Genomic DNA, 15,744 nt, shown 5'->3' with positions numbered 1-15,744 from the left:
ATGGGGACATCCTACAAAAATCCTTCCCACCTCCTAAAATGGTGATCTGTTGCCCACCCAACCTCCACAACACCCCAGTCCCTACCTATGCTGCTCCCAATGCCAACCTCAGCCTCTTGCCACAGTGATCATATCCGCGTGAAAGATCAGAGTGCAAGACCTGTCAAGTTTACTCACTCACATTTCCTATTCCAGTCCTTCACAACCTTATCCTATCCCATTAGAGCCCAGGCCATCTGTGAAAGCAGCCATGTCATGTATCAGCTCTACTGCAATAATTTCTCAGCTTTTTATATTGGTATAACTACCAACTAGCTGTCTTCCAGGGTAGATAGCCACCACCAAACTGTAGCAAGGAGCAAAGTGGACCATCCTATGGCACAACCTGCAACTGAATGTAACATGCTGGATTTCAGTGGCTGCTTTGGAATGTGGACCATTTGGATCCTTCCTCCACCACCAACATTTTTTCTGACCTGCACAGATGGGAGTTACCCTTGCAACAGATTCTGTGCTCCTTAAAGTATCCCAGCCTCAAGCTACTGTTCGGTCACAGTCCATCCAACTGTTTCTGCCACCTTCTGTCCTGTCGTCACCTTAATTTTGACCCCTTCATCCACCCTTGCGTGCTCTTCCTGCAGTGCTGATCCCTCTTTCTCCACATGTACACGCGTATCCTGCTATCCTTTCCCCTTTCCTGCCTCCTCCAGATTGCTACTTTCGTAAAATGGAACAATTGCACTCTGGCCCAATCTACCAGAGGTGGCAGTCACATGTGCATGAAGTGTGCTTGCTTGTGCGAATGAAAGTGTGTGTGTGTGTGTGTGTGTGTGTGTGTGTGTTTTTTTTTTTTCTGGAGAAGGTTTTGGCCAAAAACTAAATGTGTAACAGTCTTTTCATTGTGCTTGTCTGCAACTCAACCTGGCATCTGTGCAGTGAGTAGCAGTCTATCCTTCTCATAATACTGTTGAGCCAACAAGTTAATTGGAAACCCAGCATTCATATGTTTACACAGAATTACTCAATGACAAATTGAATTTCAGTTTGTAGAGTGTACCTTGTGGCTTTTTCATTTAATCAAAACACTCACCGATACCACTTTCTGTTTTGACCCATGATGTCATCAAAATGGGAAACTTAAATTGCTCCTAATTCAGTATAAGTAAAATCTGTAACCTAACAAGAATTGTAGTTCTTCTTAAGACATCACATTCCTTGACTTCACAAACTCTCAACCAAACTGTCAGGTTTCAACAAGTTTGACTTTGAGCTATGCCCCAGATCAGTCTGTCACAGCAACATTCACACATTTACACCGTATGTCATAAATCAAAGCTGACTTCAGATATTGGCAGGTTCTGTTGACTAGTCATCTGATAAGTGTTTGTTTAGGAAATCAAAGATCTATTCTTCATTCCTTGTAAACATCATTGTTTATAGTTTTTGGCCATTTAGTTTATATAAATAGCTCAATATTAATATTTGCAAGTTATTTGACCACTGAACTATTGCTGCACGGGATTAGCCTAGCGGTCTAAGGCACTGCAGTCATGGACTGTGCGGCTAGTCCCGGCGGAGGTTCGAGTCCTGCCTTGTGTGTGTGTGTGTGTGTGTGTGTGTGTGTGTGTGTGTGTGTGTGTGTGTGTGTGTGTGTGTGTGTATGTGTGTGTGTATGTCCTTAGGATACTTTAGGTTAAGTAGTGTGTAAGCTTAGCGACTAATGACCTTAGCAGTTAAGTCCCATAAGACTTCACACACATTTGAACATTTTGAACTTAACTATTTTCTGAGGTGATGTTGCAGTTCAAAATGCATGCAAACTCACTTCAACTCACCCATATGTGTTTCCTACTGTTTTCATCAAGTTTCAGAATTTCCTTTCTTATAAGTATTTACTCTGCTGCTTCTGGAGATGTTATTCAGATGACACACTGAGGAATGTGGTACAGTAGTCAGAGGCACTACTCATGTTTTGGAGGAGCAGGGTTCAAAACCCTATTCAATCATCTTGATTTAGCTTTTCCGGTTTCCTCAAATTACTCAAGATTACTGCCAGAATTGTTCCTTTGAAAAAGTCAAGGTTCCTTTGTATCCCATCCTTTTATAATCCGAGCACATGCTGCATCTCTCATAACTGTATCCTGTATGGGAAATCAAAACCCTAAGCTTTGTTCTTTCCATCGCATATCTCATATCAGTTTGTTGCCTGTTATAAACTGCAAACTCTTATCAACTTGCTCTGTCTTCTGCTACAATAGGTGTGGGCAATCTCTATGACCTGCAGGCTTAATTCACATACCTATGTAAGCTGACGGGCTACCTCAACATGTGCCGCGACTCCTAGCTCATGAAGTCAAAACTATAGTGCCTGTGATGTTAATCTTTATAGGGTAATGCACAAATATGAATAGCACCTTTTCCCAACACACCACACAAACAAAATATACCTCATTACATGCATTTTTGAGAGTATGTTAATTTAACTTTCACCACAACTTTAGATGTTCATATTTGTTAGCACATCGTGAACATCGTTTCTTTACTTACGATGTTTTACAATAACTGTCTTATAAACATTTATTGCAAAATTGTACAGTGCTGTTAATAAAGAAATAGTATTCATGACAAATGTAACAATCTTAAGATTAGACGCCAACCACCTTAAAATGTCATTTTAAAAAATAAATACCTGTAAAAGCAATTAATTATTATAAATTACCTTTAGTTTCAGTAGTTGTAGTGTTCTAATACGTCTGCTACAGATAAGAAATATTTACTAATCTTAATACGATAAAGAATAGAAAAACGAAATATGGCTATGAGACAGGCAGCTCTGGTCAACAAGCTATTAGGAGTAACTTTGGGATTTTTGGCTACAGGCAGTTTGTTCAAGTGTTTAAAATTTGGTGTGTTAATATCTACAGACACTATTTTTTTAAATATTGAATGAAAAACACTTTTGGTGACTAATCATGGAAATACCCGAAAATACATCCTAGAAGGAGTATAGTGTGAGTGCCTCATTGTATCTTCCATGAATTTCCTCCACAGACCAAATTGAAACCAATGGCAGCCCAGATTGAGCCTGCGTGCCCCGTGTGGAGGGGGTGGGGGGGGGGGGGGGAGGGGAGGAGACACTGGTTCTTAATTATGTTATGAGCACATGCATATTGAAATTAACATTTACTAATTGTTTACAGAATACCTATTATATTTTTGTATCATCTTTCTTTCTTTTCAGGAGTAATGTTCCACCGCTCGTTTTAGATGCACTTATGGATGTTGTTCACATTGGTGTGGATTTAATAAAATCTGAAAAAGATGGTACAGCTAAAGTTTTGACAGAAAGCTTTAGGACATTGAGAAATGCATGTGCAGGCCAGGTTAATACTCAGAATAAGCTTGGCAGCAATAAAACACTGCTTGAAGACACAGTGAAAATTCTGGAATTTGCATATGCATCAGCAGATGAACAGTGGATTCCATGTTTGCAGATTGGAATTCAGTTTTTGGGGAATCTGATTGTGAAAAATGAAGAAAACCAATTGCGTATTTGGAAGAAATTCTCGATGCTTCTACTGTAAGTACAAGCATGAGTACTGATTACATTTTCACAGTAAGGAATCATTAATTGTAATAATAATCTTGTTATGTACAAACTTGGAAAATCACATTGAACTTTTATTTAGATTGGTGGGAAGTTCTCAGGTTTCCAGCTGGGTGTCAGTGTTGGTCATCTTCCGGCAAAGATGATAAGTATGACACTCTTGGAAACATTGCGTATTTTTGACACTGCCACCTGGCTGGAAACCAGAGAGCTTTCACCAACAGTATACACTGGGAGAGCTTACATTGACGCTTTATTTAGATTTCAGGCAGTTCTACATTTTCAGTTTTTATTGTAGATACTTTAAAATGAATAATAAAAGTGAAGCAGGCATCAATGAACCTGTTGGAGGTGGTATGTATTAGCCTCCCTTCATCTTTGGGAACAGGCTAATCCACACAGTTGCAAGGGAGACATATTTCATGTAACAAAATACAAAAGCCTGCAACTATCTTTCTGACCAACAACACAAGAAATCTTCTCAGTACAAGACTTTAGCAGACTAAAATAACATTATGATGATTGCAGAATGAAACTCTTGGAAGTGTCGATTTTTCCATTCCATCTAAGACGTGCAGAAATACCACATGTCGACAAGCTTTCGTGCTGCATTTTCTCCTAGGTTTCACCATTATGATTGCACTCATTCATCTCTTACTGTCACTTTTTATGACAGGAATGAATTCCTTAATTGTTAGTGAAGGAATGCGTTGCAATTAGGTAACCCCTCCAGCAGGGTCTGATAAAGAATACTGGACCATACGTGTCTGGCATATTGGATTCAATCCTTTCAACAGAGAAAAATCACACGCTGTGATATAATTGTGCTCGTATAATTACGTCCTTAATAATTGAGACGGACGAGTTGCTCCCATCCTTGTTTAACTAAAATGTTTCAGATAGATTATATAATGGTAAGACAGATTTAGGAACCAGATTTTAAATTGTAGGATATTTCCAGGGGCAGATGTGGACTCTGACCACAATCTATTGGTTATGGTCTTTAGATTAAAACTCAAGAAACTGCAAAAAGGTGGGAATTTAAGGAGATGGGACCTGGATAAACTGACTAAACCAGAGGTTGTACAGAGTTTCAGGGAGAGCATAAGGGAACAATTAACAGGAATGGGGGAAAGAAATACAGTAGAAGAAAAATGGTTAGCTTTGACAGATGAAATAGTGAAGGCAGCAGAGGATCACGTAGGTAAAAAGACTAGGGCTTATAGAAATCCTTGGGTAACAGGAGAGATAATGAATTTAATTGATGAAAGGAGAAAATATAAAAATGCAGTAAATGAAACAGGCAAAAAGGAATACAAACGTCTCAAAAAAGAGATCGACAGAAAGTGCAAAATGGCGAAGCAGGGATGGCTAGAGGACAAATGTAAGGATGTAGAGGTTTATCTCACTAGGGGTAAGATAGATACTGCCTACAGGAAAATTAAAGAGACCTTCGGAGAAAAGAGAACCACTTGTATGAATATCAAGAGCTCAGATGGAAACCCAGTTCTAAGCAAAGAAGGTAAAGCAGAAAGGTGGAAGGAGTATATAGAGGGACTAAACAGGGGTGATGTTGTTGAGGACAATATTATGGAAATGGAAGAGGAGGTAGATGAAGATGAAATGGGAGATACGATACTGCGTGAGGAGTTTGACAGAGCACTGGAAGACCTAAGTCAAAACAAGGCCCTGGGAGTAGACAACATTCCATTAGAACTACTGACAGCTTTGGGAGAGCCAGGCCTAACAAAACTCTACCATCTGGTGAGCAAGATGTATGAGACAGGCGAACTATCAGTTTAATAAGTCACAGCTGCAAAATACTAATGCGAATTCTTTACAGACGAATGGAAAAACTGGTAGAAGCTGACCTCGGGGAAGATCAGTTTGGATTCTGTAGAAATGTTGGAACACGTGAGGCAATACTGACACTATGACTTATCTTAGAAGAAAGATTAAGGAAAGGCAAACCTACATTTCTAGCATTTGTAGACTTAGAGAAATCTTTTGACAATGTTGACTAGAATACACTGTTTCAAATTCTGAAGGTGGCAGTGGTAAAATACAATGAGCGAAAGGCTATTTACAATTTTTACAGAAACCAGATGGCAGTTATAAGAGTCAAGGGACGTGAAAGGGAAGCAGTGGTTGGGAAGGGAGTGAGACAGGGTTGTAGCCTCTCCCCGATGCTATTCAATCTGTATATTGAGCAAGTATTCAATCTGTATATTGAGCAAGCAGTAAAGGAAACAAAAGAAAAGTTCAGAGTAGGTATTAAAATCCATGGAGAAGAAATAAAAACTTTGAGGTTTGCCGATGACATTGTAATTCTTTCAGAGACAGCAAAGGACTTGGAAGAGCAGTTGAACGGAATGGACAGTGTGTTGAAAGGAGGGTATAAGTTGAACATCAACAAAAGCAAAACGAGGATAATGGAATGTAGTCAAATTAAGTCGGGCGATGCTGAGGGAATTAGATTAGGAAATGAGACACTTAAAGTAGTAAAGGAGTTTTGCTATTTGGGGAGCAAAATAACTGATGATGGTCGAAGTAGAGAGGATATAAAATGTAGACTGGCAGTGGCAAGGAATGCGCTTCTGAAGAAGAGAAATTTGTTAACATCGAGTATAGATTTAAGTGTCAGGAAGTCGTTTCTGAAAGTATTTGTATGGGAGTGAAACATGGACGATAAATAGTTTAGACAAGAAGAGAATAGAAGCTTTCGAAATGTGGTGCTACAGAAGAATGCTGAAGATAAGGTGGGTAGATCACGTAAATAATGAGGAGGTATTGAATAGAATTGGGGAGAAGAGGAGTTTGTGGCACAACTTGACTAGAAGACGGGATCGATTGGTAGGACATGTTCTGAGGCATCAAGGGATCACCAGTTTAGTATTGGAGGGCAGCGTGGAGGGTAAAAATCAATCGTAGAGGGAGACCAAGAGATGAATACACTAAACAGATTCAGAAGGATGTAGGTTGCAGTAGGTACTAGGAGATGAAGAAGCTTGCACAGGATAGAGTAGCATGGAGAGCTGCATCAAACCAGTCTCAGGACTGAAGACCACCACAACAACAACAACATGCCCTTCATTGAAAACATCAAGCGCCTCCTGTTAAGTCTGTCATAGCATGTGCAAATTGTGATGTTTCTCAGAGTTTGAGGCTGATGTAAGCCTTAGAAAACTTCCAGCTGGATCTTTCTTGATTACTAAAGAGAATGTCGATGCAGTACTGAAGCATGGAGGACTGCTGATGCATGCCATATGAGACTAGCGGATTACACCATATTGTAAGATAACATGAACATGCGAAATTTGTTTTATTTGGGTCCATAGCATCTAACACTGGAGCTGATAGCATATAATGTATAATGGTGGTGGTGGTGGTGGTGGTGGTGGTGGTGTTGTTGTGTAATTTTTTTTTTTTTTTTTCGTTATAAACACCTTCATGTAAACGAAATTGTTGAAGACTCTATGACTAGACTTTATTACCATGATGTCCCATCAAATTGGTGTGTGTGTGTGTGTGTGTGTGTGTGTGTGTGTGTGTGTGTGTGTGTGTGTACAAGTTCATGTTTTAATGAGGGTGTGCCTATACTGCTGCTGAAAAAATCCTGATTAGGAACGGAATGGTTGGTGTTATTGGGGTTAATGCATCCACAGCATTTCATATCCCAGGTTAGTCCTCTGAGCAGTTAAAAATTGTTTGTATTGCAGAAAGCACAAACAGCTTTGAACAAAAGCTAAGATTCTGAATATGTTCTGGTAAATACTTCTAGTCCTGAACCTGTGTTAGCTGTATAGGTAGAATATTTTGTGTTTCAGGACACTGGAATAAGTAGTACCCCAGCAAAAACACACCCATTGTGATGGATTTACAGTTGAGGAGTAACAATACCAACAGTATAAATAGACGATTTAATAATCCCCCTTGAGTAATAGTTTTGTGAATGAGTGGAACTGGTAGATGATTTCTCTGGGAGACAGTAAATAGTGTGCACCTCAGTGAGTTCACCCCATGTTTGCTGGCTCCATTATGGCAAATATGATGCCAAAGCTGGTGTCTGGTTGGCATAATCAGTTCTCTTTTTTTTTTTTTTTTTTTTTTTGCGAGTTCTGTAACATGCTTCAGTGACCACTGTTTGGCACTGTGGTGAAGCAGTGCAATGCGAACTCCCACCCTCTGTGGCTATTGGGGTTATTACCGGAACCGGCCAGCTTATGAAAGGGTATCTGGTGGCGTCTGCATCTACGTCCTTCACTTCCTTCACAGCGAGTCTGTCCCTCTACAAACACCTTTAGAGGCTGTCGCTGTTAGAGTGTGGACGCCTCAGGCTGTTACTGTCTGTAGTCTGTATCCTCCACCGGATGGTGATTTCCCACAGCATGTCCTGGCTGCGTTGATAGCCCAATTGCCGCCCCCCTTTTCTGTTACTGGGTGACTTCAATGCCCATAACCTTCTGTGGGGTGGATCAGTGGCAACAGACCGAGGCGCCACCATCAAGCATGTATTGGCACAGCTCAACCTTTCCCTTTTAAATGATGGTGCCTTCACACATTTCAGTGTGGTGCATGGCACTTACTCAGCCATCGACCTTTCGATCTGCAGCCCTAGCCTCTTACCGTCTGTCCAATAGTGTGTGCATGACGACTTGTGTGGTAGTGACCACTTTCTTATATTTCAGTTACTGCCACAGCATCACTCTTCTGGGCGCCCTTGCAGATGGGCTATGAATAAGGCTGACTGGGACTTGTTCTCCTCCGTTGCCACTATTGAGCCTCTTTCCAACGATGCCCTTGATGCGGTGGTTCACTTGGTCACCACCGGCATCATTACTGCTGCAGAATCTGCCATTCCCTGTTTTTCTGGGTCCCCTTGGCTGAGGGCTGTGCCTTGGTGGTCGCCTGAGATCGCTGAGGCGATTAAAGATCACAGGCAAGTGCTCCAGCGTCACAAGCGACGTCCCTCATTAGAACACCTCATCGCCTTTAAACGACTCTGTGCGCGGGCCCGCCGCCTCATCCGCCAACACAAGCAGGAGTGCTGAGAACGGTATGTCTCCACCATTGGCCTCCGTACCTCTGTACCTCTCCATTGCAGGTATGGGCCAATATTAGGCAACTCTATGTATATCGGACCCCCGTCAGTGTCCCTGTGCTTTCACTGAATGGAGCAGTTTGTACTGACCCTAACACAATTTCCAACTGCTTAGCAGAGCATTTTGCTCAGAGTTTCGCTTCTGCGAATTACCTACTGGCCTTCCGCTCCATTAAAGAGCAATTCGAACATCGGAGCCTTTCATTTCATGCGCGCCATCCTGAATCCTACAATGTTCCATTCAGTGAGTGGGAATTCCAAAGTGCCCTAGCTGCTTTCCCTCATACAGCTTCTGGACCAGATCGCATCCACTGTCAGATGATCAAACACCTCTCGGCGGACTGCCAGTGGCGCCTCCTAGACCTTTACAACCGTATCTGGGTCGAGGGTGAGTTCCCGTTGCAATGGCGGGAAAGCATCGTAATCCCCGTATTGAAAACTGGCAAGAACCCACTGGAGGCGGACAGCTACCACCCCATTAGCCTCACCAATGTTCTTTGCAAGTTGCTCAAACGCATGGTGAGCCGGCGGTTGAGTTGGGTCCTTGAGTCGGGTCCTTGAGTCTTGGGGCCTTCTGGCTCTGTCTCAGGGTGGGTTCCATAAGGGCCGCTCTGCCACCGATAATCTGGTGAGCCTGGAGTCTGCCATCCGTACTGCCTTTGCCCACCATCGGCACCTAGTCGCTGTCTTTTTTGACATACGGAAGGCATGCGATAAGACAAGGCGACATCACATCCTCTCTAACGCTTCATGGTTGCGGTCTTCGGGGTCTGCTGCCGATTTTCATTCAAAATTTTCTGTCACATTGTACCTTCTGCGTGCAAGTTGCGGCATCCCATAGTTCCGTCTAAGTTCAGGAGATTGGGGTACCACAGGGATCTGTCTTAAGTGTTTGCCTGTTTTTAATTGCAATTAATGGGCTCACTGCGGCAGTGGGAACGTCTGTCTGAGTGTCCTTGTATGCTGATGACTTCTGCCTCTACTATAGCTCCATTGGCATTGTAGCTGCTGAACGTCAGCTGCAGGGTGCTATCCGCAAGGCGCAGTCTTGGGCTATAGCGCATGGCTTCCTGTTTTCGGCTGCCAAGACCTGCGTTATGCATTTCTGCTGGTGACGCACTGTTCACCCTGAGCCACAGCTTTATCTTGACGGTAAACCTCTTGCTGTGGTGGAGACACATCGGTTTTTGGGTGTGGTTTTTGATGCCCGGTTGACTTGGCTCCCTCATATTCGGAAGCTTAAACAGATGTGTTGGCGGCATCTTAATGCTCTGCGATGCTTGAGCCACACCAGCTGGGGAGCCGACTGATCTACCCTCTTACGGCTCTACCAGGCATTAATTCAGTCTACATCTACATTTACATCTACATTCATACTCCGCAGGCCACCCAACGGTGTATGGCGGAGGGCACTTTATGTGCCACTGTCATTACCTCCATTTTCTGTTCCAGTCGTGTGTGGTTCGCGGGAAGAACAACTGTCGGAACGCCTCTGTGCGCGCTCGAATCTCTCTAATTTTACATTCGTGATCTCCTCTGGAGGTATAAGTAGGGGGAAGCAATATATTAGATACCTCATCCAGAAACGCACCCTCTTGAAACCTGGCGAGCAAGCTACACCGCGATGCAGAGCGCCTCTCTTGCAGAGTCTGCCACTTGAGTTTGCTAAACATCTCTGTAACGCTATCACGGTTACCAAATAACCCTGTGATGAAACGTGCTGCTCTTCTTTGGATCTTCTCTATCTCCTCCCTCAACCCGATCTGGTACGGATCCCACACTGATGAGCAATACTCAAGGATAGGTCGAACGAGTGTTTTGTAAGCCACCTCCTTTGTTGATGGACTATATTTTCTAAGGACTCTCCCAATGAATCTCAACCTGGTACCCGGCTTACCAACAATTAATTTTATATGATCATTCCACTTCAAATCGTTCCTTAAGCATACTCCCAGATATTTTACAGAAGTAACTGCTACCAGTGTTTGTTCCGCTATCATATAATCATACAATAAAGGATCCTTCTTTCTATGTATTCGCAATACATTACATTTGTCTATGTTAAGGGTCAGTTGCCACTCCCTGCACCAAGTGCCTATCTGCTGCAGATCTTCCTGCATTTCGCTACATTTTTCTAATGCTACAACTTCTCTGTATACTACAGCATCATCCGCGAAAAGCCGCATGGCACTTCTGACACTATCTACTAGGTCATTTATATATATTGTGAAAAGCAGTGGTCCCATAACACTCCCCCTGTGGCACGCCAGAGGTTACTTTAACGTCTGTAGATGTCTCTCCATTGAGAACAACATCCTGTGTTCTGTTTGCTAAAAACTCTTCAATCCAGCCACACAGCTGGTCTGATATTCCGTAGGCTCTTACTGTGTTTATCAGGCGACAGTGCTGAACTGTATCGAACGCCTTCCGGAAGTCAAGGAAAATAGCATCTACCTGGGAGCCTGTATCTAATATTTTCTGGGTCTCATGAACAAATAAAGTGAGTTGGGTCTCATACGATCGCTGTTTCCGGAATCCATGTTGATTCCTACATAGTAGATTCTGGGTTTCCAAAAACGACATGATATGTGAGCAAAAAACATGTTCTAAAATTCTACAACAGATCTATGTCAGAGTTATAGGTCTATTGTTTTGCGCATCTGCTCGACGACCCTTCTTGAAGACTGGGACTACCTGTGCTCTTTTCCAATAATTTGGAACCTTCTGTTCCTCTAGAGACTTGTGGTACACGGCTGTTAGAAGGGGAGCAAGTTCTTTCGCATACTCTGTGTAGAATCGAATTGGTATCCCATCAGGTCCAGTGGACTTTCCTGTTTTGAGTGATTCCAGTTGCTTTTCTATTCCTTGGACACTTATTTCGAAGTCAGCCATTTTTTCATTTGTGCGAGGACTTAGAGAAGGAACTGCAGTGCGGTCTTCCTCTATGAAACAGCTTTGGAAAAAGGTGTTTAGTATTTCAACTTTACGCGTGTCATCCTCTGTTTCAATGCCATCATCATCCCAGTGTGTCTGGATATGCTGTTTCGAGCCACTTACTGATTTAACGTAAGACCAGAACTTCCTAGGATTTTCTTTCAAGTCGGTACATAGAATTTTACTTTCGAATTCACTGAACGCTTCACGCATAGCCCTCCTTACGATAACTTTTACAGCGTTTAGCTTCTGTTTGTCTGAGAGGTTTTGGCTGCGTTGAAACTTGGAGTGAAGCTCTCTTTGCTTTTGCAGTAGTTTCCTAACTTTGTTGTTGAACCACAGTGTGTTTTTCCCGTCCCTCACAGTTTTACTCGGCACGTACCTGTCTAAAACGCATTTTACGATTGCTTTGAACTTTTTCCATAAACACTCAACATTGTCAGTGTCGGAACAGAAATTTTCATTTTGATATGTTAGGTAGTCTGAAATCTGCCTTCTATTGCTCTTGCTAAACAGATAAACGTTCCTCCCTTTTTTTACATTCCTATTAACTTCCATATTCACGGATGCTGCAACGGCCTTATGATCACTGATTCCCTGTTCTGCATTTACAGAGTCGAAAAGTTCGGATCTGTTTGTTATCAGTAGGTCCAAGATGTTATCTCCACGAGTCGGTTCTCTATTTAATTGCTCGAGGTAATTTTCGGATAGTGCACTCAGTATAATGTCACTCGATGCTCTGTCCCTACCACCCGTCCTAAACATCTGAGTGTCCCAGTCTATATCTGGTAAATTGAAATCTCCACCTAAGACTATAACATGCTGAGAAAATTTATGTGAAATGTATTCCAAATTTTCTCTCGGTTGTTCTGCCACTAATGCTGCTGAGTCGGGAGGTCGGTAAAAGGAGGGGGGGTCCCGTCTGGATTATGGGATCCTGGCTTATGATTCAGCATCCCCTTCTGTGTTGCGGGTGCTGAACCCCATCCTTCACAGTGGCATCCGACTTGCCACTGGAGCTTTCCAGACCAGCTCTGTGAACAGCATACTTGTGGAGGCAGGTGTCCCTCCACTGCGGTTACGGCACCATCGTTTACTGGCTGCTTATGCTACACACGTTTGTAGCTTGCCTGGATATCCTAATTATCGTCTCCTGTTCCCTCAGTCGGTCATCCATCTCCCAGATCGTCAGTCCCGGTTGGGTTGTACGATCGCGGTCCACGTCAGAGAGCTTCTCTCCGGGCTTGGGGTTTTTCCTCTTCCACCTCCTTTTTGGACCCCTCTGCGTACACCCCCATGGTGTGTGGCCCGCCCGTGCCTTCAGCTCGAATTGGCACCGGGCCCGAAGGCTCAGTCCCTCGTGAGGCCTTCCGCTGCCGCTTTCTTTCCATCCTTGCCACGTATCAGGGCTCTGGCGTTGTTTACAGTGATGGTTTGATGGTTGCTGGTCGTGTCGGTTATGCTCTCACTCTAGGGGAACATTACGAACATCACTCATTGCCGGCTGGCTGCAGCGTTTTTACTGCTGAGCTGCTCGCCATCTTTCGTGCCCTAGAGTATATCTGCTCCTGCTCAGGCGAGTCCTTAGTTATCTGTAGCAACTCCCTGAGTGAGTGGTTTACGAGCTATCAACGAGCGTTTCCCTTGCTCTCGTCTGGTGATGGCTATCCAGGAGTCCCTCCATACTCTTCCCCATTGTGGCCGCTCTGTGGTCTTTGTGTGGACACTGGGTCATGTCGGCATCCCAGGAAATGAACATGTTGACATGCTGGCCAAACAGGCTGTCGGTGCACCAGCCTTATCGATTGGCCTTTTGGAGAATGACATCAGATCCGTTTTGTGGCAGAAGTTACTTCACACCTGGGGTGAAGAATGGCGCTCCCTATCTTCACCCAACAAATTTCGGGTCATCAAGGAGGCTACTGGTGCGTGGCACTCCTCCTTGTGGGTCTCTCGCAAGGAGTCTGTTGTCCTCTGCATGCTGCGCATTGGGCACACCTGGATGACGCACAACCAATTATTGTGCCGTGAGGACCAACCTCTATGTCACTGCGGATCCGCTTTGACGGTGGTCCACATTTTGTTGCCCTGTCCCCTTTTAACTGCGTTCAGGCAGGTGTTTGCGCTGCCTGATACGCTCCCTGCACTTTTAACAGATGACACTGCCATGGCAGGCTTAGTTTTGCGTTTTATTTGTGCAGGGGGCTTTTATCACTTGAGCCAAGTGTTTATCTTTATTTTGTGTTGAGACTGGCCTTTGGCATATGATTTTAGACTGAGTTTTTAGTGTGTTTCTTGGTGGGTGGCTTTTCCTTTTTTGTCTCTATGGTTGGCCAACCACTGTCACACTCTGTGTGATTTTAATTCCTTTTGTCTGATCTCTGGTTGAGTCTTTCTTGTCCTGTGTAATCTCTTGTCATCTCCATTGTTTGTTTTTATTCTTTGTGGGTGTTTGAAGGTTTTGGAAAAAGGGACCGATGGCCCTAGCAGTCTGGTCTCTTCAATCCGACAAACCAACCAACCAACCATAATCCAGAGAGAAAATGTGGCTTAACCACCAAGTGTGTGAGGATGGCTGAAATTGCAGACTCAAGATGTGCTTCTTGCCAATGGAATGGCTTGCTGTTGATGCAAGTCATAACAATTACCCTCTGGGACACATAAGACATCCACACTGATGAGCCTAAACATTATAAGCACTCCACACCACAAGAGTGAATGTTGGGGTGAGGTGGTAAGGAGAGTTTTAAAGCAGAGGAAAGATGACTGGGGAATCACGCTGGTGGTTATACAGGACAAATGAGGAAATCCTCTGGCATATACAACTTTGATAAAGGGCAACAAAATTATGAGAAGGAAAGTTGCTACTCACCACATAGCGGAGATGGTGAGTCACAGATAGGTACAACAAAAAGACTCTCACAATTATAGCTTTTGGATGTTAAGGCCTTCGTCTCACACACACACACACACACACGCACGCACAAAAGCAACTCACACACAACTGGTCTGAGACTGCAGTCGTGTGTGTGAGTTGCGTTTGTGTGTGCATGTATGGCTGTCTATTGTTGACGAAGGCATTAATGGCCAAAAGCTAAAATTGTGAGAGTCTTTTTGTTGTGCCTATCTGCGAGTCAGCATCTCCACTATAAGGTGAGTAGCAAGTTTACTTCTCATAATATTGTTACATTCCATCCTGGATTTTCCATTGTTTGATAAAGGGCAGACTGAAATGCCACAGCACAGGAGAGTGAACATCTCTGAACTGACAAATGTGGTTGGTTGCTTGTATGCTACTCTTGTTAGCATGTATGCAAAATGGATGAAGTATGGTGATACCACAGTAGGCGTCAAGCTACAGGATGTTCACATCTAGTCACAGAATGTGGAGACTGAAGGCTTACTCGCTCTATAAAGCAGGATGGGCAGCGATCTGTTGCAGATCTGATGAAGAGTACAGGCTGAGTGTAGGCAAAAGTATTTTGGAGCAGAAAATTCGCAACATCATCAACTATGATTGCAGAAGGCATGCAATCATCAAAATTGGACAGTGGTTCAATATAAATGTGTTCCCTGTCATATTATCAAGCTTCTTATTACACCAGGTCAGTGATCTTGTCTGGATCCGTCGTTTTCAGATGAATGGCTGTATAAAATGTTCACTGTGCAAGAAATGCAGGCCAATTGATGCAATGTTGTGTTATGGATGACATTCACCTGAACTTCCATGAGTCATGTGATAGCAGTCGAAGGCATCATGACAACTATGGACTATGCACTTATTGCAGATCATCTGCATCCCTTCATGCTTTGTCTTTCCTAATGACGACAGATAGTGAGCTCGCATTGATGTCTTGGCCACCAAATTTGCCTGATGTAAACTTGATAGTGTGAAGATTCAGTAGGATAAAATTATGTCTTGTGGTCCTGCAGAACACTTGTTCACTTTATTTTTCGAAACATGGATGTACGTTCGTTATTGAAGCCTATTTCAATGAGTAGCCAAGGACTTGAGTGTAGCAAACAGATTTATTGCAGTTTTTAAGTACACAGACCTTTGAAACTTCCAGTATTTCAAACAACTGACTTTCTCTCCTACCGG

General features: G+C 43.3%; 1 protein-coding gene across 2 annotated transcripts in view; it reads left to right on the top strand.

The window, feature by feature from the left end:
- Window positions 1-15,744, top strand: part of LOC126484148 (ataxin-10) — a 97,527-nt gene that overhangs the window by 16,010 nt on the left and 65,773 nt on the right. For both annotated transcript variants that reach the window (XM_050107545.1, XM_050107546.1), the window contains one exon: window positions 3,242-3,580. In XM_050107545.1, coding sequence (XP_049963502.1) covers window positions 3,242-3,580 — 339 coding nt within the window. The remainder of the gene's footprint in view (window positions 1-3,241; window positions 3,581-15,744) is intronic.

This window comes from Schistocerca serialis, chromosome 6 (genome assembly GCF_023864345.2).
Source record: "Schistocerca serialis cubense isolate TAMUIC-IGC-003099 chromosome 6, iqSchSeri2.2, whole genome shotgun sequence".
NCBI classification, from domain to species: Eukaryota; Metazoa; Arthropoda; class Insecta; order Orthoptera; family Acrididae; genus Schistocerca; species Schistocerca serialis.
Note: the sequence above shows the minus strand (reverse complement) of the source record. Positions and strands in the feature narration are given on the sequence as shown.